This window comes from Vitis vinifera, chromosome 18, assembly GCF_030704535.1.
Source record: "Vitis vinifera cultivar Pinot Noir 40024 chromosome 18, ASM3070453v1".
Taxonomy (NCBI): domain Eukaryota; kingdom Viridiplantae; phylum Streptophyta; class Magnoliopsida; order Vitales; family Vitaceae; genus Vitis; species Vitis vinifera.
This window is the reverse complement of record NC_081822.1, coordinates 1,511,455-1,538,439: the sequence shown is the minus strand read 5'-3', so window position 1 is coordinate 1,538,439 and position 26,985 is coordinate 1,511,455. Positions and strand designations below refer to the sequence as shown.

Genomic DNA, 26,985 nt, shown 5'->3' with positions numbered 1-26,985 from the left:
TTTACAAAAAAAAATACTTTTATTATAAGTACTTTGAGTGTAAACAAGTCAAACACACTCAACAAGCATTTAAACCCCCAAGTGCTCAAACCTGGAGTGAATTTTTTGTGTTTCTTGCTTCATTTTTAATGCAAAAAATTATTATTTTCTTTCATGTTTATTATTTTATTATTATTATTATTTTTAAAAGAAAGCTTTTTTTTAATTCGAACACAAGCCCATGATTTATATCCCATCAAATCTTAATAAAGGTTTTGAAATATTCATTAAAGAGTACAAGAGAGGACAACGTTGATGAGTAGAAAAATAATTAACTTTTTTTATTCAGCCAAAAAAACACCACACCCACGTTTGAGAGCTTGAAACAATATAAAAATTTTACAAATAAACAACGTTAAGAAAAATACTTCTTTCACTTTTGTGAGAAATCACTTGAAAATATCATATCCGGCATGCACTTTTAAGCGCGGGGAGGAAATAAAAGAGCAGTAAAAGCGGAGTAAATGTGAAGTGCGAGGAAGAGAGTGGCGAGAAATGAAGAAGGGAATCTTTGTCCCAGTGCAAAAAGTAAATGCACTCATCCTGGTAAGTCATTAAGTGTGTAAATGCCGAGAGAATCTCACTTTTTTCCCACCTATCCAATTTACTCTTCCTATTAAATATGTCCCAACGCTCATCCCCCTCTGGCATTTACTATCCTCAACTAACTTCTACCTATATTTCTTCTATACCTCAAGAAATGAAGCAAAATGTACATGGGTTAATTTAACCCTCTATCAGACTATCATCATATGATGGTTGAGGTCATGAAGGTTATAAAAAAAAAATCTATAAATTTTTATTAAATGATTAATTTGATTAATAATTATTTATATATATTTTTTCCCTTTTCTACTGTAATAAAACTGTAGAAAATTAAATGGCATCCAAACAGGGTATAATGTGTAAATTCATTGCACTAGCTGCATTGACTTCAATTTCTCTAAGTTTTAATAAATGTCTAGTCTGATAGGTACTTCTCATTGATTGAGCGGCACAGTTGGGGAAAGCCTAGATTCAAGGCCATTGGCTCTTTTCTTGCAAAGAATTCAATAAGATTTTAAAAATAAAAATAAATAAATAAAAACATTTCCAGCTTTTCAGAACAAAATTCAAGGCTGATATTAGTAAGGTAGGTCACAACAGTGATGACGGTGGCTGTGAAAATACCTAGAGGAGAACATATTGTATGGTATTTTAAAGCAATCTAAATTTAATTATTCATAACATTGATTTTTAAATAAATCTTCATACCATGCCTTTTCAAGGGAAAAAAATAAAAATATTCAAGAAAATAAAAAGTATGCTATTAATTTTTCTGCTATTATATGTAATTTTATAATTTATTATGATACAATTAAAATATTCGAAAGAAAGAAAACAAAGGGGAGAACTATCTACTCACCGGAAAGCAAGAAAAATAGGAGGCCCTTGCGTGAGCAGAAAACACCATAATGCCCCAAAAAAATTATATTTGCACTCTTTGAAAGAAGGGTAGACTCGACCTTTACCATCTATTGGTAGATGGAAACAAGCTATTTTGGGAAAGAATCACGTGTAGAGAAAAAGGGCATGTTGGTGAAGATATGGATTTTGAAGCCTGGAAGAAACACTTGGATGTGGAATCTGAAAAGAGCAAATGAGTAGAAATGAAAAGGCACTGAGATATTGGCACGGCTCAATCAAAGCTAAAAGAGAAAAATGCATGCATATATGTGTTTGTTTTTTCTTTTTTTCTTTTTGTCTGAGTGAACCGAGCCAACATCACAGTAACTATTTCAACTCCTCGTCACGGTTGGAAAATACCCAAAAAGGGAGAATCTGAGAAGAGAAGATGGAGACAAAGCAAGGGGAGTGGAGAAGAGGAAGAGGGGGTATGTGATGGTGATGGCGATGGCGAAGGAGTAGAAACAGAGAGAGAGAGAAAAAGAAAAAGAGAGGAGAGGATTTTGGAAAGGGGATAGTGGTGAGAAGAAATGGGAATGTCTTGATCGAATTTAAGAAGATGGAGGCTCTGCAGGAGCATTTACAACCCTCCACTACCAGACCCTATACAAGGACCATTGCATTAATAGGAACCCATCACCCATAATATTCTCCCTCGCTCCCTTTCTCTCTCTTTTTCTCTCTTTCTCTCTTTCTCTGTTGAGATATTATGATATATTCTAGGAAAGTATATTAGGAAAGTAGTTGCTATTGTTTAGGATTGTTTCCTAAACTCACGATTGAGATATTATGATATATTCTAGGAAAGTATTCTAGGAAAGTAGTTGCTATTGTTTAGGATTGTTTCCTAAACTCACGGTTTTCCCTTAATTAGGTTTGCTTGATGTACTATATATTTACGTGGATGAATATCAATTAGGGTCAAGCTTTGACCCTTTAATCACACTTTACATTCTCTCACTCTCAACCACAAGTACAGAGCTGAGGCCCCCCTACATTAATGTGAAACCGCTCCACAAGTCTTTCCATCTCTCTCTGTTTTTTCTTTTTTTCTCTCTTCTCTGAGACTAACAAACCAGGAAAAACAGACAACAGCATTAAATGAGGGAATCACCCCATAACTCCCTCTGTGTCTCTGAACTCTGTATTGAATACTATATGTGGAATCTCATCGGACCAACCACCCAATTTTGTCCCTTGGTTACCATTTCGTTACCGGCGTATATTAAACTCCAGTCATCACTGATCACCCTTCTTCGCTGTTTATTTGTATTTAAGCTTGCATGGGAACGTGTATTTTCTCATTCTCGGAGGAGCATGACTTTTGAAAACCATTTTTTCTCGTTGTAAGTTCTGTTTGGTCAAAGAACTAAAGCTGGGCTTTGGGCCTGGAATGGTCCAGATTCGGACTCAAATTTTTGGGCCAGTTTTTGGGGTTCGGATTTTTAATTTCAGCCTCGATACAAAACTAAAAATAAAAATCAATTTAAATAGTAGAAAATTAGTTTATGGACAAGATTTATGATTCTAATAACAGTAAAATACAAAAATATAAATAAATCAAAGATATGAGATAAATATAGATTAACATGGTAAAAATTATTGGTTTGTTACTCAATAGAGATGGGTGACAATTTATGTTGGTGGGTCATGTTCATATCGTATCAAAGCATAAGTATTTTATTGCATAGTTCAATCCAAACTTGATATAAATAATAATCTCTTGTAAATTGTTTAACCCATTAATAATTAAGTCCTCCCATTTAATAATCACGTTATATATCTATATAATTAATATCTCAATCAAACATATTCATAACTTAATTAATTTATTTATTTGAAAAAAAAAACTAATTTATACCTAATCCAAACCCACGAAAAACATATTGGGTCCATATCGTGTTCACGAATTGTATCAAATTTTGCCATACTCACCTAACACAATCTATTATTTTGTGATTATCCAATTTTTTTCTTTTTTCTTTTTCTAAATATGTGTTTCTATATTTTATTCATTCGACTCCTTATTTCAATCATTAGTTTAATCTTGTTTTTTTCTTTAATAAAAATATAATTTTTCCCTCATTTCTTAAAAAAAATCTATAATCATTTTTTGTTAATTTTTATCTTAATTCATATTATTTGAAATTATAAAAATTAAAACATGCATGTCTGTCATCTCATATTAGTAATTTGTAATAGTGACCTTCAAAGTTTAGAATTACTGTATTCATAAAGTGCATTGTTATAATTTCACAAAATAATGTAACAAAAAAAAAAATTGGAGCTAAGAAGATGCTATCACTTAAAATAAAATCAAAAAAACCAATATATATATATATATATATAAGAATGAAAACTAAAATAAAGAAAATATAAAATAAATTAAAATTTGAATAGGAATGGTAAGGTGGATGGGTCAATCCTATCTCAACGATCCCATTTATTTAAATAAATTCTCATTCCTATAAACAAAAAATAAAAAATTAAACAAGGTGAGGTAAGACAAGACTAGTATATGAAATTCTCGTGTGTCTATCCGTCATGTTTATTGTTTTTTACTTTTTCAAACATTTTACTTTTAAAATATTAAATTCTAATTAAAATAAACATAATTTATAACTAAAAAAACATTATACATATTTATAATTTATTTTTATAAAAAATAATATCATATATATATATATATATATATATATATATATATATATATATTAAATTTTAAAGAAATAGAAAAAATCAATTAAAATAAATTTTTTATTTAATTACGTATAATTAGGGTGGGACTGGATAATGTCACACCCAAACCCATTTATACAGGGTGGTACCCAAAAAACCTACCCCATTATGATATTTAGTTTTCATCATGATTTATAAGGATTAGAAAAATAAGTATTAATGTTTAGTAATAATTTTATCAATATATATATATATATATAAGTTATAAATTTCAATTAAGGGATTACAACTTTAAAATTTTCACTTTTAACCTTGATTTCAATTCTATTTAATGGTAATCAATCAAATATTTATTGAATTTTAATAAAATGATTAGACAAGATGATGGTAAGGTTTAATTAAAAATTAGAGGTGCAACTTGGATTGTTTGACCTAACCTAACTTCATGCTTGGGCATGTTTGGGCAAATATTTTCAATATTTGGGTTGAGTTTGGGTTAAATTTTCTTAACTTGAATTCAATTTGAATTACCCTTAGGTTAAGGTCTAAACAAATCAAGCCTAACCCAAATATAATTTAATGTTTTTATAATATTTATATTATATATAATAATATTCATTTTTTTTATTTTTAAAGAAAAATGTCAAATTATAATCATATCATTTTTTTTGGAAAGTATATAAGTTTATTTTTACTTTTTTATTATTATCTTAAAATTTTGTCTTATGTATTATTTAAAATTTGATATAAATATATAGTTATATATATAATCACTATAGATGAATTTTGAATAATGCAATCAACCTGATTAACTAAAATCTCATCAAATTAACCCAAGTTTAGAAAAATGAGGTTAGATTGGATCTAGGACCTCATATTATAAGTTAAATTATGTTGAATTTAAATTTATTATTTTTAAATTCAATGTGGGCTTGAGTTAGCCATCAATCTTTCCGTCCCATCCAAATTGCAACCTATACAATTATTACAATAATATTTTTTACTTGAAGTAATCTATAGGCCTACATGTAACATTAACGTTTTGAGTCTATTGCCATATGGAATTCAAAATTATATATATTAAAAAAAGCAGTTTTTATTAAAGATAAGAACAAGTATGATACTTTCACAATATAAATATCAAAATAATCTTATTGAAAATAAAAATATTTTTCATATTTTTAAATTTTAATTAAATAAAAATACTTCCTATATCATTTGACAGAAACGACAATGGTATGGAGGCCAGCCATTCTTTTCAGCGTCATACGGAATCCATTGTTCCATTGATCCGAACAGAAAAATGGCCTGTGCTTGAATAGATTTTTTCAGAAACGGGGAGCATCTCTCAGGTCATAATCTGTTGTCTATATTTTCAAATTGGGTATAGGAGGGGCCTGTCTTACGGCTGTCATCAACCCAGCCATATGGTAATCTTCCACTAGGAATCATTTTTCCACGGGACCACTGTGGCCCTGTGGGTGATGGGTTAAGCCTCTTTTCCATTTTATTTACATTTTCCAAGAAAAAGAAAAATATTATCGCTTCTTAGTTCTTACTAATAATAATCACATGCCACTTTCCCAGGTTTGTTTATATCAGCTGTTTGAGTTTAGGTTATAAAAAATATATATACAACTAAAAAGATCTACCTCTCTTTGGTTTTGTCTTTGGCATATTGTTAATAATATGAGTTACGGGTAAGTCAAATGTGAGCCTGTTGAGGTTTTGTTTGTTTTATCATCACCGAAAAATGTTTTTTTTTTTTTTAAAAAAAAAATTCAACTAAATTCACCATCTTTGTATTTTTTAAAATTTTAACTATTTTTTTAAAATCAATATTTTCTTTCAATATATATCTTTAGTAATTTTAATATCTTATATAAATGTTGTTCTTAATATTTTTATTTTAAAAATATAAAAGAAGGATAGTAATAAAATATCTCAATATCACAACTTTAAGTTAAAAATAATGTTGAGTATTAGAGGTGTTAAAAAAAATTTAATATTTATTACTTAATGACTTAGAGTGAATTTAATTGAAGTTATACTTAAATTGTAATTTAAAATCATAAATTATAATTAAAGTAAATACGGTAAAATAATAATAAAAGTCATGAAATAGTAAAAAATATTGTAAAGGTAATTATGACAAATAAAAATAAAAAAAAAGTAAAATATAAATATAAATTTAATAATAAATTAATTATTTTTATTTATTACTTAAAAAATATTTTTATTTTAAATTATATCATTAAATCATTTTATTAAATATAATTAATTTATTTAATAATTTAAATTAAGTTATTAAATCACTTTAAGTGATTTACCAAACACCCACTAAATTAATAACTTATTTTTAATTTCAATTTTTTTTAACTTCATTTATTAATATTTAATAACTACAACTCTACGTCATAACTCATTTTTTATAATAAATATTTTAAAATCATCTTATATATTATAATACTTTAAGTATAAATATTTAATAAACAAATTTATTATTTAAAATAGATAAAAATAAATATTAATTATAATTAATGAGGGTTAACAGGATAGCTTAATATAAATTTTAAGTTAATTTTATTAAATACTTAATATTTAAAATAAAAAATAAAAAATAATTTTAATTTTTTATTTTCTAATGGGATAGGTAAATATTGATGTGACGTTATTCACCTCACACGGGAAGAACTACATTATTTCAACGTGTGAGTGCAACAGAACCCCACATTTCTCAGTCCGTATTGCTATTTGAGGGAAATCGAAAGCAGTGACATTTTATTTTTCTCAGAGTTCGCGGTGAATCGGACGGCTATTGTTAACTGTAGGTACAGATTATGAAATCCTCGTCTGTATGTTGTTCTCATGGAGGATAGGTTGTTCGCTGCTTGAAATCATAAAGGCCACTATATCTTAGAATCTTTTCCTAGCTTCTTTGTTGGTGACGTCAAGCGAGACGTTAGCACTCGTCAATTTGAGGGAAAGATGGATATTTGAGAACATTATCATATCAATTATGAAAATGTTTGGGCTACATATCCACTATGCGATTCGGATGGTTGAAGCATATAATAAAGTCTTTATTCTTTAAATAATACTTCAAATTTTTTTTTTTTTTTTTTTTTTTTACGAATGATTATGTAGCTATTGAGTATAGGTGGTCAAGTGCCCATTTTGGGGAAATCATTAGAATTTTTATATTAAAAATTAATTTAAATATGTATTTGACAATATTTTTAAAATATAAAACCATTTATATTTCTTATTTTCAAAAACACCAAAAAATAAATAAAAAATCCATCACTGTGCATTTATTTATAGTTTATTTCACTCTACTTTTAAGATTTGTGTTAAATATATTTTAGTTATTTTAAGCTTAAATGAGAAGAAGACTAAAAACTAAAATTAAAGGTGGTGTTTGTTTTTTTACTTAATTCTAAATAGAATCTTAATACTTAAGGGGGTGTTTGGTACACGGGAATAGGGAGTGGGAATAGACATCTCATTCCTTTTCTCCTTTATTCTTATGTTTGGATAAATGTTAAGAAGGCGGAAATGAAATAAAAAATTATTCCGACATAAATCAAATCCAACTTATGAGTCGGATTTGCATTCATTAAAAGTAGGTGGTATTCTGATTCATTAAACTTATTTGATAATATAAAATAACCTAAATTACTATTTTACCCTTTTATCTTGTTCTTCAAACTCGATGTTTATCTTCTTTGTAAAGGTAGAGATCCATTCATCATCCACTTCTTATCTTATTTGGAAAGTTAGAGACCCACTCATCATCCAATTCTCTGTAACAAGTGATTCTTCCAAATTGAATCAATTAAACCTTCCACGATATTTAAAAAAAAAAATCAATTTCTAATTTATAGGGTTTTGGATGTTCATTTTGATTGTTGGATCTAGGATTCGTCATTGTTTGCTGCAACTAGGTTCTGAAAACTCCCTTGTACATCTTCGATCAGGTTTACCTTATTTTCTCTTTCTTCTTCGCTTCTTTATATGTGTTTCTTCTTCTCTATAAATCGATTAATTTTTTTTTATTAATTTATGTTTGGAATCTTTGATGTTTCTTTATCTTGTATTAATGGAAACTGAAGAGAAAAATTGAAATGGTTGGAAAAAGATTTTTCGATTTCACGTGTTTACAATATTGAAAATTTTTAATGGTTAGGAAAAAAATAAAAAGATATGGTACTTAGAAAGATATGGTACTTAAAAATATTGAAGATTTTTCGATCTCCATATTGCATCCTTGTTAATTTATTGTCTTTAGGTTAGATTGATAGAAATTTTAGGTTGGATTTTGTTTCATCAATTTCCTATGAACTTTTTTATTGATTTGATGGCTTAATTTTGGAGGATATACTAGTTGTAGATTTTAGTAGATATGGTACTTATATTGAGAACTAGAATGAAGTTTGTGTTTTTTTATTTCCTTTTTTGCAAATAAGAAATAAGTATTTGGTAGCTTTGACAATTTATATGTTCTTATATTTTTTTTTCTCTTTTTTTTTTTTCTTAATAAAATAGAATTCTATAGCTTTTTTTGCATGACAAATTATTTAAAATTTTGATAAAAAAAAACGAATATTTAAATTTTTTTAAGGTTATGGATTTTATCGGATATGATACTTGTTGAAAATTATAATAAATTTGAATTCTTTTATTTCCTTTTTTGAAAATAGGAAAAACATTTACTAGCTTTGAGAATTTAAATATTATAATAAATATTTTTTTTTTTTTGAAAAATATAATTTTATAACTACTTAAGCATGACAAATTATTCAAATTTTTAATAAAAATAATAATTGAATATTTGTGCATTAGGGTTATACGATTTTTTATGGTTAATTTTTTATTTATTGAGTATATATATATTTTTTAGTCTTATTATTTAATAACAAAAAACCTCTCAAATTTTATTTTTTAAAAATAAAAGTAAAAATAAAAAAATATTTTAAATTATATGTAAGGATATTATTGTAAATTTATTTCTTTTTCATTTCCATTCCTATTATTATCAAACATTGGAATGGAAACAAATAATCATTCCTAAGTTCATCCAAATGTTAGAAATGAAATTATCAAATTCATTCCATTCCACTAAGAAATAGGAAAGGAAACAAAATATTATTTTCATTTCCTATTCCGACGTACCAAACACCCCCTAATAGTATTAAATATTATGTTGTTTGTTTTTGTAGTATTTTATTTATTAAAAAATAAAAAAAATCATTGTGTTATTTTTCTATTTAGAAAAAGTCATATATTTTGACTTTTTTTATTTAGTAAAAAGTTTATAATAAGTAATGAAAAAATAAAAAAACAAACAACCTAAATTCTAAAACTAAATGATTTTCAACAAAAAGCCAAAAAAACAAACACCAACTTAAATTTTAAATTAATAAGAATTAAATGTATTTAATGAAACCCTTGAAGCTCGATGAAATTAATCCTATTTATTTATTTTTGTCGTATTTGCTGATGTGGCGTCGCCTCCCCAGTGCTTCGATGGAGGGGATGACGAGAGATAGGTGGGTTCGGGCTTTTGGGCTTCAACATCGTACCGCAAGGTCTAATCATCTCCTCTGGAGAGGCCAGTGGCCACCCACGATTCCATGGAAAAGCGAGGCATGTGGCGTTGGCTGCAACATCCACGGAGACCATTCACTGTCTAGTCTCCTCATAGGCTACCTTCCCACAGCGGCAGCAGCATCTTTCTACCATCATGACATCATCTCCTCTTCCATAAATCACACACCTACCCCACTCATCTCCATCGTATTTTAAATTTAACACCCCTCACGTTTCGTATTTATTAATATCGTTCCGCATGTTCATCCAATGAGGCACCGACTTGCTTTTCACCTAAATCCAGTATCACCCTTCATAAAGATGAATTATATGAATGGGAAATTCGTATGTTATTATGGTAGGAGCACGTTCAGAACATGCAATAATGATAATAAAAGTGGTGGGGTACGGGATGGATAGGATAGGATAACAAATGATTCCCACTTGTACCGCAAATGAACTCTCTCACATTCAGGGAGATTGCTTCAATAATGCGGTTTTTTTTCCAGAGCATAGAGTGGAGACTCTGTTGAACCGGCCACCTTTTTATTTTTTATTCGACGAGGTAAGGCCATGTTTTTGGAAAGGTGAGGGGCCTGGCCATATTTTTAAGGATATAAACATATCATCATGTGTATTACACCTGTTTTTTAATAAGATGGGATAAGAACACGAAGCCACGTATTCTAATGAAATAAAAATTAATTAATTACTTTTTTAATTATAAAATTGCATTTGTTAATTAGCTGATCTTAAGTTAATTATTTATGTAACGGATAACCTCCAAGAAGATTTCTTAATGCGAAAAAAAATACCTTCTTGAGTTTTAAAGGAACAAAAGAATTTGAGAAAGCTCATATATAAGATGGTTTCAACATCAAATTCAATCCATCTTTTCCCTTGAAGAAGAGATCAAATTCATGATGATATAAAGTCTAGTGAAAGTTCAAATCTAAGTCCAAATTTATTGTTATTTGATAATTTAGAGTTAGTTATGTACATCATTGATAAGTACCATAGGAATTTTTTTAAGGATATGTTTGGTTTTCGAAAATTTCAATGAAAAATGCAAAGGAAATAAAACGGAGAGAAAAAGTAAAAGGAAATAAAAAGTGAAGAAAAATAAAAAATAGAGTTAAAGATGATTAATTATTTTTATTTGCTCCTTCAAATTCGTTTTATTTATTTGAATTCATCAATATAAAAATTGAATAATTTTAAAATGCATAAGTTTGTAATTAATTTTAATTTTATTTAATTTTATTTGAAATATTTTATAAGACAACCAAATATGAGAAAATAATTTTTTTTTATCATTTTTTTATTTCCTTTGTAATTTTCGGGAACTAAACATAACTTAAGAGAATTTTAAGGAACTAATTCAATATCATATTGAGCTTTTGGGATTAGATGTTCAAAGTATGGAAAATTTTGAGTCCTTTAATAAATAAAAGACCGGACATTTGCAACATTTTAGGTTAGGACATTACTAAATGAGTTTTGTTTTGTTTTCATTTGTTAAAAAAAATGTTTATTTTAGGGTTTGTTGTTGAAAAAAAAAAAAAGATGCAAAAAAAAAAAAAAAAAAGGTCACAAAAGAAAAAAAATAAAAGGAGTATTTGGGATATAGTAAATATATTAAGAAGGTTGGTTTTGTTTGAAAACCGTTTTTGAAAATATTGGGAAATCAATAAAATATTTTGTAATTATTTTATGTTGTTTTTAAAAATAATTATATAAATACGAAATAAAATAATTAAAAGTAAAACATTAGATATAAAAAATATTAAAAATATGTTAAAAAAATTTAATTTTTTTTAAAATTTGGTTTAATAAAATATTAAAAACTGTTTTCAAAATATTTATAAAATAAGCCTCTAGCATTTTAAAATGGATGCATGATGGATGAAATAATGTAAACAGAATTTTTCTTCTAATAATAAAACTCAAAATTATTCATTTTTCCTTTCAAATTTGCATACACTATATTCATATATATATATATATATATATTTTTTTTTATCTTATAAAAAAGGTCGTTTTCCATGATGTCTTGACCATTACAGCACTACTTTACATTCTGTACCTGCTAGGTGTGCGCTTCGTGAGCGCTCACGATTCTACGTCGGTCTAACCAGAGTTGCCGGCAAAAATCCGTTTGTCAATTCATCGTTGGGTAATTTTAGTAATGCCCCGTCTCCAGCTCACTGAGAGTGGCGGGTGAGACGACAATCTCACACAAGAGCCCTGATTGGCCAGGAAAGGAGGTGGGACTCGGGAGCTGGTATCAGCAGCGCTTAATCCGCACAAAGAAAATTCCATTTATAACTTTTTTTGTAAAACCTGATTTTTAAATAAATATATAAGGCGGTGATATAAGCAAAGCAAGTGAGCATAGTTTGAATCCACGTCGATACCCGCACAGATGGGTGCGCACTACGCCCGCTTAACGTTCATTTGTGGCTCTAACTAGACAGAAGAGAGAAAAGGAGAAGCAGCATTGCTTCGCTTCTGCTGTTGTTTTCCCTCTTTGATACTCGGTGGTTTTTTTGCCTCCTGGTTGTCGTTTTGTGTATTTCAATCATGATTTCACGTGAACTATGAGCGACATCGTTTTGTTGGACTCGTTTATCCTCGCATTGGAAGATGGTTTTGAAGTAGCTTCCGCTTTCTTGTGTTTCGTCGTGTCTTCGTTGATTTGATGGAGGATGCAGACAGTTGCAGTAGCAGGGCAGTGGATTCATGGCCGACGCACAATCGGAAGCAGAGGCAGAAGGTTGTTGAAATTTATGAAGAGGTTCGTCGTAGACTCAAGAGTTGGGACAATGAAGAGGCGATGCGTCCGGGTTTTGATGATGAACTTTGGGCACACTTCTCTCGACTTCCGACTAGGTATTGGAACCCTAGCTGTGGTTTATTTTGATTTCTTTGTTGATTTTTTTGACAACTTGTTTGGTTCCTTGGAAAATTAAGGAAAGAGAAAAGGAAAGAAAAAAATACTTTGGAATATCCTTTTTTCCTTTGAGTATAGTGATATGTTATTAGGTGTGAGCCATACATCAGTGCGTATCCTAATCTTTTGAGTTTGATTCTGTTGCTACTAGTATCTAAAATTTGACGTTCTTGAGACCTCTTCTTTAATTTCTACCGTTTCTTTAAAAGAAGAGAGGATTCACTCCTTTTTCTTTTTGTTTGTTAAACGGCTCTTGCATTTGAACGCCGATGCATCTGAATCTTGAATCTGATTATTTTGTTATTAGTTTCTGAAGTTTGGTGTTCTTCAGACGGTTTCTTTAGTTTGTACACATGGTATCTTCCTTTTCTTTTTCTTTCAGTGCCTCTGTCATTTGAACGGCATACGGTGGGATTTATCTGAATGTTAATTTGGTTCTCTTGGTCTTAGTTTCAGAAGTTTGATGTTATTTCTTTAATCTGTCATGTTCTTTTAAAGAGAAGCAAACTTCCTTGTTTATTTTTCTGTCTAGTTTTCTGTGTTATACAGATACCGCATTCGAACCTAATGCAGCCCGATGCATCTGAATTTTGAATCTGGTTTCTTGGTATTACATTCTGAAGTTTGATCTTGAAATTCTTGAGTTGTTTATTTTCGGCGTACTATTTCCTTGAAAAAGTGGAAAAGAAACAACGAAGTTGTGCTATCTTTTATTTCTCATTCTTTCCTAAATAAGCATTGTTGAGTACAGGCTTGAGGTTGAATTTGGTTCTCTTGGTATTAGTTTCTGAAATTTGTTTATGATTATGTTTACAATGTTGTCTAGGGAATAACATTAGTTGAAAACACTGGACAGTCTTTTTAATTAAAAGCATAGGTTTACACTAATTGGATTGAATATTTTGATTTCTTTCTTATATTTCTTTGCAATCTATTTAATCTTTGAAAAACCGAGTGAAAAAAAAGAAAAAAGAAAAGAGAACTTGGAATATTTTTTCCTTTCCTTTTCTTTTCTTTTGGTATTAGCTTCTAAAGTTTGGTATTCTGTGCACTTCATCTAATATGTATAATTTCTTTATGATCGTGTTTCCAGTGTTATTCCAGGGAATAATTTTGAAGGTCATGAACAGCCTTTTTTAGTGAAAACAGAGGATCGTATCGAATGGATTTACTATTTCCTTTCTCTGTCTTTCAATTCTTTATCATTTAGTTTTTCTTTTAGAATATAATGATTTGATTCAGATCTTAAGTTTTTTGAATTCTATAGTGGTGTTTGATGTATGTGTTGGTAACAGTGTTATTCCAGGGAATAATTTTGAAGGTCATGAGCAGCCTTTTTTAGTGAAAACAGAGGATTGTATCGAATGGATTTACTATTTCCTTTCTCTGTCTTTTAATTCTTTATCATTTAGTTTTTCTTTTTGAATATAATGATTTGACTCAGATTTTAAGTTTTTTGAATTCTATAGCGGTGTTTGATGTATGTGTTGGTAACAGTGTTTTGTGTTTACGTCCGCTTGCATTGAGGGCTTTGATTTGTTTATTATAGGTATGCGCTTGATGTAAATGTAGAGAGGGCCGAAGATGTTCTTACACACAAGAGACTACTACAATTGGCACATGATCCAGCCACTAGACCAGCACTTGAAGTCCGCCTTGTGCAGGTAAATCTCCTGGCAAGAAGATATTGCGGAATCATTAACAGCAATAGGTATCTTCATGCTTTTCTTTTTTCCTTAAATTGTGGTAGCCTTGGTTTCTGTTGGTTGTTTCTTTTCTGCCTGTTTTAAAATTGTAGAATTTACCCTTTCATCAGTTTGATTCTGTTGATTTTACCTATAAAAAAATAAAAATAAAAATTGATACTGTTGATTTTCTTTATTTTTTCCAGATTGCTTTTTTTTTTTCGAATTTGGGAAAATATTACTGTTATCAGGGGGACACGGTATTTTCACATTTTATAAAGATCAAGTGCTTGTTCAGATCTAGATGTTTGTGCACATGCGGCAAATGATGCATGAAGTTCAAATCAGTAATTAGGTTGTTTATCCAGACATTTTCCCCCTTCCATGTCCTACACCCACCAAGCAAAATAAATATGTAGTTTTGTGACAGATGCTTTTGAGAGAGAGTTTTTCACCCCATTTTATTTCTCGTAGGTAACTATTTTTGTTTGCAATTGTTGATTTTTTATATAGGTACAAGATATGAAGTAAATGTTTTTTGTTCAGTTCCTACAACTTCAGATTTCTCAAAGTTTGCATACGATTTGCATTTCTTAATTTTTACTTGCATCATCTCAACCTGGTTTTATGTATCCTTTACTACTTGACCATAGTTTGTTGTTCCATTTTGTCACATCATATGTAAGTTTTTAATCAAAGCGGGAGGAGAATCCCATAATTGTAATTGTTATTATGCTAACAGGTTAATTCTGGTAATCTCTTTGTAGGTAAAAACTGTACAATTTTTTCATAATTATATTTTTGCCAGTTGGTTTCTATGGGTACTACTGTTGGATGATATACAATCTGCACATGCCTTTCGATAATTTTTTTTTTAGTTTTACCAACATTCTCATTGGAGGTTTGAACCTCTCTTGGCCAAATGCTTTTTGGCAATCTCTCTTTTATGCAGGTCCATCCCATTTCTGGTGGAATTCATGGTGATTCTGATCCTTCAAACCCTTTAAAAAAGGTGGATGCTCAAAGTCATTATCACACCAGTCAGAGGAGGCAAGATTATTTCAACATGCATTTGTAGTACCATCTCCTTTGGTAGTTTAAAATTGTTCATTTCTGACACATTACAAAATCTGTTTGTTTTTTTTGGGCTCTCTCCCTATTTTTCAGCACTCATCCACCATCTACCTTTGGATTGTTGCCTAATATGAAAGTTTTGGTTGAAGCCAAAAATTCACATGTTCAAGATGGAGAAGGTGATGTGGATGCCAATCTACGCTTTTGGAGGTTAGTATTTTTGATAATTGAGGAACCTTCCATGGCCAAATCCTTGGGACTCTCCATGAGGACCCAAAGCTCAGGGTGCTGACCACTGAATACCTTGCTATTTGATTGAGACCTTCTCTCTCATTGTCCCTAGTAATAGCTTGTGATACTGTTTCTATGTTGTAGTGTTGCAAATAAGTCTCAAGATTTTTGGTGTTTGACATTTGGTGCTAAGATCAGGCTTGACCTTGTGGATGCAAGTAATTACACAAATGAAAAGATGAAACACTTTTAAGTTCCATACAAATAAAATGTACAATGTATGTCTACACTGTCAACCAGCAGGGTGCATAGTGTTTTGTCTTTGATATTCTCACTTTTCAACTGGGAGCTGAAGACCAAACCGGCCATGGTTCTGGATGGTCACTGTTTGATAGGCTCAGATATCCATTGAGCCATGGTCCCTAATGGTGCTGCAGTAAGAGAGGCCCTGGACTGAACAGGCACAACCCTCAGGAGCAAGCTTCCGGTGATGCAAGCTCATTAGTCACATCTTTCATGCAGAAACTGGACCTAAGCAAAACACAATTTAACAAAACATGTTCATCATCTACAGTGCAGTCTGCACTTACACAGTTTAGTCATGAGTAGGACCCACATGATATGATATGATTGACCACATTTACAATGCAATATATCCAGGCTTTATAGACGTGATACATCTTGGTCATTTGTATTGGAAAACCACTCCTGTCACTTATTTCTGTAAGTACTTGTCCATTGGTTTAATAATACTTTCATTGTTCTGTAGGCTGATGCATGAAGTTATAATTTCAACAAATGACAAGCCCAAGCTCCTCAGTCAGGTAGCCTTTTGGGTATCATCTGGAATCCTTTTTATATGGTTTTTTTGGGTGGATGTCCTCTCTATATAATTTTTTGGATGCGTAGGTTATTAGATATTCTGTGTCAAAGCTCAATCAGGTAGCTGATCCTCTTGGGTATCATCTGGAATCCTTTTTATATGTTTTTTTGGGTAGATATCCTCTCTATATAATTTTTTGGATGGGTATACTCTGTGTCACAAACACTTGTTAGGATCCATCTGATTTCTTGGCTTAGCAACCAGTTTTCTATATGGCACTGTCTCATTTTCTCTTTTGTTGTCTGTTCTTTTCTAATTCAATGTATGATGGATACTCGAAGAAATATTTCAGAGCTCCCCTGAGATACACCTAACATTGTAATTCAATTGCAATTTTCTGTGACTGGGGTATATAGAACATGACCTTAACATGGCTATTCTCAAACATATTGTCATGACATCCATATTTCTTATGCAAAAAAATATATTTGATATGAAGCATCTCTTCTTGTGGCATATGAAATCCTGTTTTAAGTACCATATGGTTTTTTCTATTAAAGAGTAACTATTTTCTGATGCAATTTGGATTGGTTGTGTCATGGACGTTAACAATGGTGAGGAACTTATAGTTAATTTTTTCCTTAAATATTTTGGTCTTCTTTTTAGTTTGTTAAGAATTTGGATGGTAAATGTTTCAATTAGTTAAAAAAAAAAAAAAAATGTGACTATATCAGGTGGAAGTACAGATCTTTTACTTCATTTTACCTGGGCCCCTAACTTTATTTAAATTATTAGCCACCATGTCTTCCCTGACAACCTCAGCCAATTCTTTTTTTGGCCTTTTTCTTCTAATTCCTTCAACTTGAAAATTACGCCTCCTAATTGAACTGGCTATTTGTCTTGTGGTCAATGGTCATAGATTAAATGATTTGAGTGAGGTACCTATTCCTTCTTTCTTGAATTGGTATCCTTTGTCTTTCATTGGCCCTCATATGGTATCACTTTGATTGATGTTTGTATCATCTCATGTGATTCATGTATCCCACCATCTTTTTCAACTATGTTCATCTGTGGACATTTTTCTTGTGCCTAGTGCATCTTGCAGCTTAGAGAGTGTTGGTTTTGTTCTGTTTGTTAGACTCTTCTCTTGTGATTGGGCACTAATCTTCCAATTTCATGGTTAGTTCTGAATGAAACTATTATTTTTGGTTCTTCAGATGCAGTTTCTGCTATGGACTTCCCTCTTTAAAGGACTTATTCGTAGCTTATCTTTTACCTGAGTAACTGCATGATAATAGATAGAATTGGTGATTTTAAGGTTTGTGAAAATTTCAGTGGTTCATCTGAATGAAACTATTATTTTTGGTTCTTCAGATGCAGTTTCTGCTATGGACTTCCCTCTTTAAAGGACTTATTCGTAGCTTATCTTTTACCCGAGTAACTGCATGATGATAGATAGAATTGGTGATTTTAAAGTTTGTGAAAATTTCAATGGTTCATCTAGTAGCTGTAATAATTGTCTATAAATAACTTTCTTTTTCTAATTTTATCTTTTAAATCTTCCTTTCTCTCAGTTGACCTCATTACTTTCTGATATTGGATTGAACATTCAAGAAGCACATGCTTTTTCCACGACAGATGGCTACTCCTTGGATGTTTTTGTTGTTGAGGGCTGGGCACATGAGGTAATTTTGCTCTTTTATCTTTATTGAATAACAATAACACTTATTGATTACATGGGATGAGCTAGAGTATTGACTAATGCTACTTTTTAGTTCCTTGTGGGAAGGAATAACTCTCGCTTTTTTTTTTTCATGTCTTCATTTATTTATTTCATGTTAAATTTTAAGTTCATGTCCTTGAACAATGTTGATAAATTAAATTGCTTGTCCTATCTCAATACTTGGTTTCCAGTTGAAATAATCATGTTCATGATGTGGAGCAAAGTTATATTCTATTTCTAGTCTATATTTAATGAGTGATATGCTTAGTGGAATGAGAATGGAGTTTTCTTGGACACATTTATTGTCATTTCTGATAATATGGTGTGAATACATATTGATTCTTGAGAGACTAGTGGAAGATGGTAGTTGCAACATAATGTATTTATGTTTGTTATGATCTTTCCATTGCTTTATGTACATTCTGATAATTTTGGTTTAAGGTAATGAGTGGGCATATGCAAATGGACAGGGTTGGTTTGACCGAGGAAGTACGTGGGAAAATGGACCTTCTTTTTCATACCTGAGATGAGGTTTTTTGATGGCTTATTTTTTTTATACTAATTTTGTATATGAGTCTTCGCCTTTTCTGAATCTGAAACCAGTTGCGAGAGCACTATTTTTGTTATTTTTTAATTGACTTGTGTGAGGAAGAAGACAATTTATGATGGGAAGTTATAACAAAAAGAGTGTGAAGAGTAGATAATATGTAGTTGCAGAAGTGATTTAAATATCTTCTTAACTGCAAAAATAGCACCATTTGTTTGCATTGTTGTTTTAAGGTACATACAGAATGTGTTTTGGTTTTTCAGTCATATCTGTTATAAACTTCTAAAATGCGTTGTCACCAATTTGTTGGACTAGGTGGTTCTATTTCTTTTGTCTAATTTGAAGTTATGAATTTTTTGGTCTTTCTAGAAAAAAATATCGTGGACTCTTTATGCTTTAGTCATATGTTATTTTAAATGAATAGCTTCCTTAAAATTAGGACTATGACGAATTTCTTGATCTTTCTCTTCCTCCATCAGCTTTTTGATTTATTTACATCTCGGAAACTTCAGGAAACTGAGCAGCTTAGAAATGTACTGCTAAAGGAAATTCAAATGATTGAGGTAACCTCTTTACTTGCTACTTGTTAATGATAATTTATGTATTTCTGAGTTGATCATGAAGCTTTCAGGCAGACACTACTATTTTATTTTTTATGGTAGAGACTGCCCCAGGATTAGCTTTTGAGGTTTGCCCTTCCTTATCGTGGAGAAAGATGGAATATTTCCTTTCTATTTTGTTTTTCTTTTCAGTTCTTCATTTAGTTTTTGTTAAAATGACATCCTTATAGAAGTTATATCCTTTTATTGATTTATTTTCTGATTAATTAAACACCAAAACCAAGGGGATATTTCTGTTGGTTATGTTAGCGAAGTTAATTTGATATGACCCAGTTACCATGATGTAGGACACCCTAGGGTGGTTGCCTACAATCAAGTAGGTGGGTTAGGGTTTTTATTTTTTAGGGTGTAAGGAGGGGAACAAGGAATAAAGTTTATGGTAGAGAAAAATGATATAAAAAAATAGAGAGACAAAAGATATGAAGAAGAAGAGATAGAAACCTTAGAGTTTCACTAAGGCCTTCTAGGAGTCTCACTTAGAAGAAAATCAATGGAGTCTCACTATTGAGGATTGCAACATTTGCAATAAAAAAAACATAATATTGTCAACATCAATCAATTTATTACTTTGATTTACATCAATTAACCTTATTTATAGGTTTCTCTAAGAAATCTAAAGTCTACTAGGATTCTAGTAACCCATTATAACTCTAATTCTAATTGTCTTATAACTTAGTTAATCTTAATTTGATTACAACAAATATTAATACTAATTTAATTCCAATTAACAATCGTACTTTAATTGCAACTAATATAAATCCCCTTTCTTGAAGTATATCTTAGAGATTCATCCTCATCATATCACTTCCTCTTATTGCAATTAAGTCTATGCTAGTAAAGTGTTTATTTTGCAGTGTTGTTGACAAGAACCATTGATGGTCATATGAGAACTAGCAGATTAATGATAATTTAGCAGAAAAAAGGAGGATGTAGAGAAACTCTTATAAGAAAATGATTTGAATATGCAGCAATGTTTTATAAGGCTATGGCAATTCTTACTTGTCCAAATGCTAAACTGTTTCTTCCTTGTTTTTAGGTCTGACATTAGGTTAGGTGGTTCTGAATTCATGTCAGTTATCAGAAGGGTCAGTCATGTCTGTCACTCTCTTTTACTAAGTAGGGTACTAGACTTCAAATCTGTCTGGCAAGTCAGCTGATTGAAGGAAAGGGTATTTCTTGTTCAAGGATTTTGAGCACCAAAGTAGTTTTTGATATAGTACTCCATATCAGCTTTCTGAAAATTGTTTTAAACAGTCAATCTTCCACTTTCTACACATGGGAGAATGGACTAAACTAACAAAGTTTTAAAGCAGTGAATTCTGATATGTTTTTTGAGGATAAAAAACATTTTATATTCATAAACCATGTACAAATTAAGATGATATGTTCCATCATGATAGAATTATGTTGATTCTTGCATATTGTCATATTTGACTGGGTTAATTCACCAATGCTTGGTGCCACATGGGACTGATAGTTTCATATTCTTTGTCATAGACAAGTTTGATTTATTCAGAAAATCAATAATTGGATGCAAACTTACATATAGGTCATAAGTACCAATATTCAAGAACAGAAAAGATGGATTTTGTTCTATTCAAAATTGATTCTTGAAGGAATTCAATACGTTTGAAAAATGGAGAGCTGAGAGAGTTTGAACAAGACCAATTATATTTACCTAAACTTTTGGAGGAAATTTCTGTCATGCATATCTTCCTGATATAAGAATAAGAGAACCCATTAACCTTGCTTCATGTCAATATAAAGGTTCTCTGTGGTTCCCCGATGAAGGGATTGATAATCACTGGCTTTCAATTTAGATTTTCTTCAGTTTTTCAACTATTCTCGCGTGTCCATAAGTGTGGCTCTATAACGCTTTAACTTCTCATTTTTGAAAAATATCATTAATACTATCTCCTACAAATTAGGAGTGTTCAAAATATGTCGGTTAATTATTTTTCTATTTCATTTTTTTTTTCTCCATTTCGATTTTTTTTTTTAATGTTTGTTGACCTGTGTCATGGACCAATGAGATTCTGCTGCTGATAGGACCTTTTGGTGCTGAGACACATGGTCTGGCTGACTCTGAATGTAAGTGAGACACACACCTTACTAGCACAGCTGTGTCATGCAACACCTTGTTGTGCGTGATTGAACCCAACCTTACACCAATGTTGGCACATAAGGCCCTATAATAATCTTGAAGACCTTGATGTTCCTCCAGGATATTGAGTTGACATATCATGAAAATTTCAAGTTTTAATACTTTGTTTCATGTGGCTTTGCCTTACACCTTCGGCTGACAAAATGGCCTCTGCATCTTGCCTCTTTTTCTGAACAATAATAGCTATATAGCATAGCTCATGATTTTATTTTATATTATTTTACATTTTATTTTTATTTTTATGGTTTTTGTTTTCCATCCAATTCTTGTGATTTTTTAGTTATCAGCATTTTGAATTTTCTCCGGATGCTCCTGTGAAAGAGGTTGGAATCATTACTGCCAAATCTCTATGTCCAGTGCTCTCAATCATCTTACATGATGCCATGTTGATTTTATATGAATCAAGTTGTGCTTAAATTTTTAAACTTATGTGCCATTTTCCTAAAAATTTAGCATCATCCAATATTTTAAGGTGTACTGCAGAAGCAACCTTGGTCAGAATTCCAGCTCATATCTCCTGGGAGGGAGCAAGGACACCCTGAAAAACAGCTTATCCCTAGTCACATAAACTTAACCATTGATGGGGCTGATGTCTGGGAAATTGATGCCACGCTGTTGAAATTTGAAAACAAAATTGCATCTGGATCGTATGGTGATTTGTGAGTTTTGGCCTTATGGTTGACCCTGGCTCTGATCATGTATGATGGTATAAGAGCTTATTTAAGAGTATGTTTGATTGAAACAGGTATAAAGGTACTTTTTGTAGCCAGGATGTGGCTATTAAAGTTCTCAAGACTCAGCATTTAAATGAAGATATGTGGAGGGAATTTTCTCAAGAAGTCTATATTATGAGGTTTGTTATAACATAGGCTTGTAATTCCCTTTGGTGTTGTTTCCTTCAAGTATAAGTAAATCTAGTGTGATTAGTAGATTTATATGGCTTGTCTTCATTTGAAGTGTCATAAATATGTGAATGGTCCAGAATATATCTGTCTGAGTTGGAAGTACTGCATTCATTAGCCAAGTGGCAACCCTCTGGCTTGCCTTAAGCTCCTATAAGGCTTGCCTTAAGCTGAAGTGGTCTAATATGGGGATATTCATGAATAATATCTGTTCAAGATGAAGTAGTGCATTCACTTGACAAGCTGTCTAGTTGTTAGCGTCCTAGTTAAATTTTGTAGTTGTTAGCTCCCTAGTTAAATGTACTGCCAGTTAATGAAGAGGAAATGCACTGGTTTAGTTTATTTTAGTTTATTTTTATGCCAGTTGAAGTACTTGTGAAACTCATTTATTGTGAGAGCATGGATGGTGAAATTTCTTAACACTACTTCTTTTCCCTGGAGCTAATTTGAAACAAATTTATTGTCCTGCAAGTTTAGTTTGCAGACATAAATTTATTTTATGTCACAGTACATTCCTGGTAAAAGCTCCTATACCTCGGGAGCTGCTTGGTTTAAAACTCGATCCCCTTAGTCCTCTTTTTCAGCTTGGAAGTACTACGGTTTTAAAATTTATGAACTCTCACAAGTATCTGTTGCTTCAATAGCCTGCACAATTGCACATGAAGTTGAGTTGCACGTTTTTCATGAAATATAGTTAACCAAGTTGTCATACTATCAGGGTGCATTGTCCAACATTCCACTTGACTTCTTGATTGCATTAGGTAGTCTAATTTATTTTTTATGCCATGGATTATTTAAGGAAAGATGGCTGCTATTGTCTATCGCTATTCATCTCTTTCAAGAACTATTTTACCTTTGCCTCTCCCAACTCTTGCTTTGAAACTTGCAGAAAAGTTCGGCACAAGAATATTGTGCAATTTATTGGTGCATGTACCAGACCTCCAAGCCTGTGCATTGTGACTGGTAAGTTAGATAACCTTCTGCATATATCTATTGCATGGCATCAAAGTAATATTTGTTGATTTTAGAAGATCAGTTCATTATTATTCATTTTTTTTTTTAATCTTGTTTCTTTGATTTTAAGATTGAATTTGAGTATTGTTTGTTTCATTGCATTTTCCCCTTCTCAGAGTTTATGTTTGGTGGAAGTGTCTATGACTTTCTGCATAAGCAAAAGGGCAGTTTTAAGCTTCCATCCTTGCTCAAAGTAGCAATTGATGTGTCCAAGGGAATGAATTACTTGCATCAAAATGACATAATCCACAGGGACCTGAAAGCTGCCAATATTCTGATGGATGAAAACAAAGTAAGACATTTCATTCTTGCCAATATATGACATTTAATATGTGATTATGTAGCCAAATTAGTGGGATGGATTCATCATATTGGTTGAGTTGGGTTGGGTTAGTGCTTTGTGGTGTCTGAACCCACGTATAATTATCACCTGCTGAAATAACTTTAATTGTTCTGTTTACTTTGTGAGAATTATAAAGACAAAGAAGAAGAAGAAGAGAAAAAAAGAAAGCTAGGGTTTCATTAACCAAAGGCCTGAGAAACAGATTACATAAAAAGATTTGTATAGGCTAACAAGAAAAGCTAAAAGACTATTCTACCCTTATTGATAATATGAAATAACTAAGCTAAAATACCATCTAACATACTTGACCTTAATTGTAATTACAACTCTTACCATGCTGCTATATTTCTGGTTGTTTTGTTTGCTGGACTGTAATTTTAATTAGAACTCTCATTAGCCTTCTATGGATCTGAATAGAATCCAATATGGATGTGTAAATTTTAGAGTGGATTGGGTTGGTTTTCATATTGTATACATGACACATTGTGATTACTATCACTTGCTAAAATGCATTTCTTTGTTTTGTTTTGCTTCACTTTAATTGTAATTACAACCCTCATCAGCTTGCTATGGTCCTGCCAAGAATTCAATGTGGATGTGTACATTTTAGACTATTGTGAAAGTGTCCTCTATTATAAACTCCTAGGATCCAAGGGTTGTGGGATTTGGCAATTATAATTAATCTTTGGAATATTCAAAAAAATATAATAATCTTTATTTGAAATAGTTACCTTTATTTTCAAATGGAAAGTCCTTGAGCTGATGAAAATAAATATAATGAAGGAGAAAACTCTTGACTGGTGGTTTCCTTGATATTCAAAATCCTTTCTGTGATGTTCTCTTGTTTTATGTTGGTAGTTGACCTTTCAATTATGACTGATTAATCAACTATTATTTTTCTTTTCTTCCTTGGGGCGTACTTCATATTGGTCATGATAAAAGTAGTAAAGGATGCAAAGAGAAAGAGGTAAAACCTTAAAGCTTGAATGTAAATCAAGACCACTTTGAGGCGGGGAAAAGGGTAAAACAGGATTCAAAATTATTAGGGTGTGTGACTGAGTGTAACCAACCTCTCCTGTCTCCCAGGAGGCTGACTTCCAGCCATGAATTGTTTGCTATCATTGCTTTATCCGTCAATCTGAACTAAAATTTTAATGTGAATCAAGAAATCTAAAATTTTAAAGGAGAGATGGTTTCAAAACTGTAGGAACCATTCTTCTTTTTAAAAACTGTGTAGCTTGCTCATATCTCCTGCTTATATACATTGCTTTATCTGCTGCATGTCCTTCTGTCATGTGGCTCCTTGTTAATAGAAGCTTTATCAAATTTATGCATAACTGCATCACACTATTTGCAAAATTTGATCTGTCTAAAATATCCAAATCTCTTTGCTTTTAGGTTGTTAAGGTTGCTGATTTTGGTGTTGCTAGAGTACAAGCTCAATCTGGAGTCATGACTGCTGAAACTGGAACTTATCGTTGGATGGCTCCAGAGGTCTGTGTTCCACAGAATCATTTCAGATATTGGATGTCTTATTTTGTGCAACTTCAGTGATATGACATATTCCTATTTCCGTCATCTAGCCTTTTAGCCGTGTAAACCATTCATGTCCTGATGAGATTGTTTGGTCTTTAAGTCTGTAAATATTGTTGTCTTGCATTTTTTTTCCAATCACATTCCAGTTAATGCAATAGCATAATTTTATTGGTGAACATATTTTGCAGCTTTCTGACATTTTTTGATGCATTGAAGGTCATTGAACATAAACCATATGATCACAAGGCTGATGTTTTCAGCTTCGGAATTGTATTGTGGGAGCTTCTAACAGGAAAGGTAATACTGAACAGTGATCTTAATATTGTTTTGTAGAAATCATGAAACAGTCTGCAGATTAAAAATTCTGTTCATCTTTGGTTCAGTTTGGTTTGTGGAGCACAGATGAACTCATCATTTATTGTTTGTAAATAATATGCCAGCTTCCTTATGAGCACTTAACCCCATTACAAGCTGCAGTTGGTGTGGTCCAGAAGGTATTCCTCCATCAAACATTGGATAAGAATAAGAATGTTAACCTTTGTGCTGCATATATTGGTTGGGTGTATGTGTATATTTTTTCCCCTTCCTTTCCTCGTGGAGCAAAATAGGAAGAAAACAGAAGTTCATTCTCAGGATTAAGAATGCATTGCTTTTGAAATGCACACATGCTTCTAGACAAGTATTTAACCTGCTGGGACAAATCAAGGGGGTTAGTGTCTTGTGAAAAGGCAATTAGTGGATGTTACATCTTTTTAAGATGTTTCTTTTGGCAATTATTTGGCATGATTTATAATTTACATGGGCAATTTAACATTGAGGAAAAAGAGAAAATATACCTTCTTACTCTACCAATTGCTCATAACTAGAAACGGACTTGGGTGAAAGCAACATGGTGTTTAGGCTCTAAGAATAATACAGATCTTCTTAGAACTTCCCTCTCCAAGTAGGGGATAAAAAATACATGTACTTAAACATTTATTTAAGGGCACCCCTCTCTACCTAGAATCTGTGAAATGACTTGCTTTGGTCTCATGCCAAATGGAACTAAAAGGCCTATAATGTCTACAAGTACCGATCTTTTCTGTGAAATCAATTTGATGATGTGCTGATTGAATTGTTTGAATCCTTGAAATAAGAGACATCACTTGTGTTGACATGCATTTTAGGGTCTAAGGCCTACTATTCCGAGTCACACTTATCCATCACTTGTAAAATTGATCAAGAGATGCTGGCACCAGGAACCATCTTTAAGACCTGAATTCACTGAAATTATGGAGATATTGCAGCAGATAGCTAGCAAGGTATGGAAGATTTTAGAAACTTCCAAATTTTACTTTATTATGCATCTTCCTGTACTGACACAAGATCTTGAACAGGTTGTGGAAAAAAAGAGAGAGATCTTAGAGGGAAGAGGGAAAAGGCAGAAGGAGAAATCTATCTAGGAGAATTTTATCTATGCTCTCAAACAGGTGGCCACTAGGGTGAGGATGCTGTAGATAATGTGTTTAACACTTTTGTCGTGAGTCATGTGCTCCTACCTTATATTCAATTTATATATGGAATCCTGTTTTGACATTTCAAATTATATAGGACTTCCTTGTTTTTCTTGCTTCA

At 31.4% G+C, this 26,985-nt stretch overlaps 1 protein-coding gene across 8 annotated transcripts; it reads left to right on the top strand.

The window, feature by feature from the left end:
* Positions 1–11,834: 11,834 nt before the first annotated feature.
* Positions 11,835–26,985, top strand: LOC100253953 (serine/threonine-protein kinase STY17). 8 transcript variants are annotated; one of them, XM_019216657.2, is made up of 17 exons: positions 11,836–12,648; positions 14,259–14,373; positions 15,347–15,444; positions 15,562–15,678; positions 16,469–16,535; positions 18,097–18,207; positions 19,305–19,355; positions 21,462–21,503; positions 22,060–22,235; positions 22,322–22,429; positions 23,368–23,441; positions 23,609–23,784; positions 25,234–25,329; positions 25,588–25,668; positions 25,812–25,865; positions 26,538–26,672; positions 26,748–26,985. In XM_019216657.2, the coding sequence occupies exons 1-17, from the start codon at positions 12,458–12,460 to the stop codon at positions 26,811–26,813; spliced, it is 1,758 nt and encodes a 585-aa protein (XP_019072202.1). In that variant the 5' UTR covers positions 11,836–12,457; the 3' UTR covers positions 26,814–26,985. The 8 variants fall into 8 exon arrangements, with proteins under 8 accessions (XP_019072205.1, XP_019072202.1, XP_059590378.1 ...); XM_059734395.1 differs by having other exon boundaries at positions 19,272–19,355; XM_019216656.2 differs by having other exon boundaries at positions 11,837–12,648; positions 16,469–16,523; positions 19,272–19,355.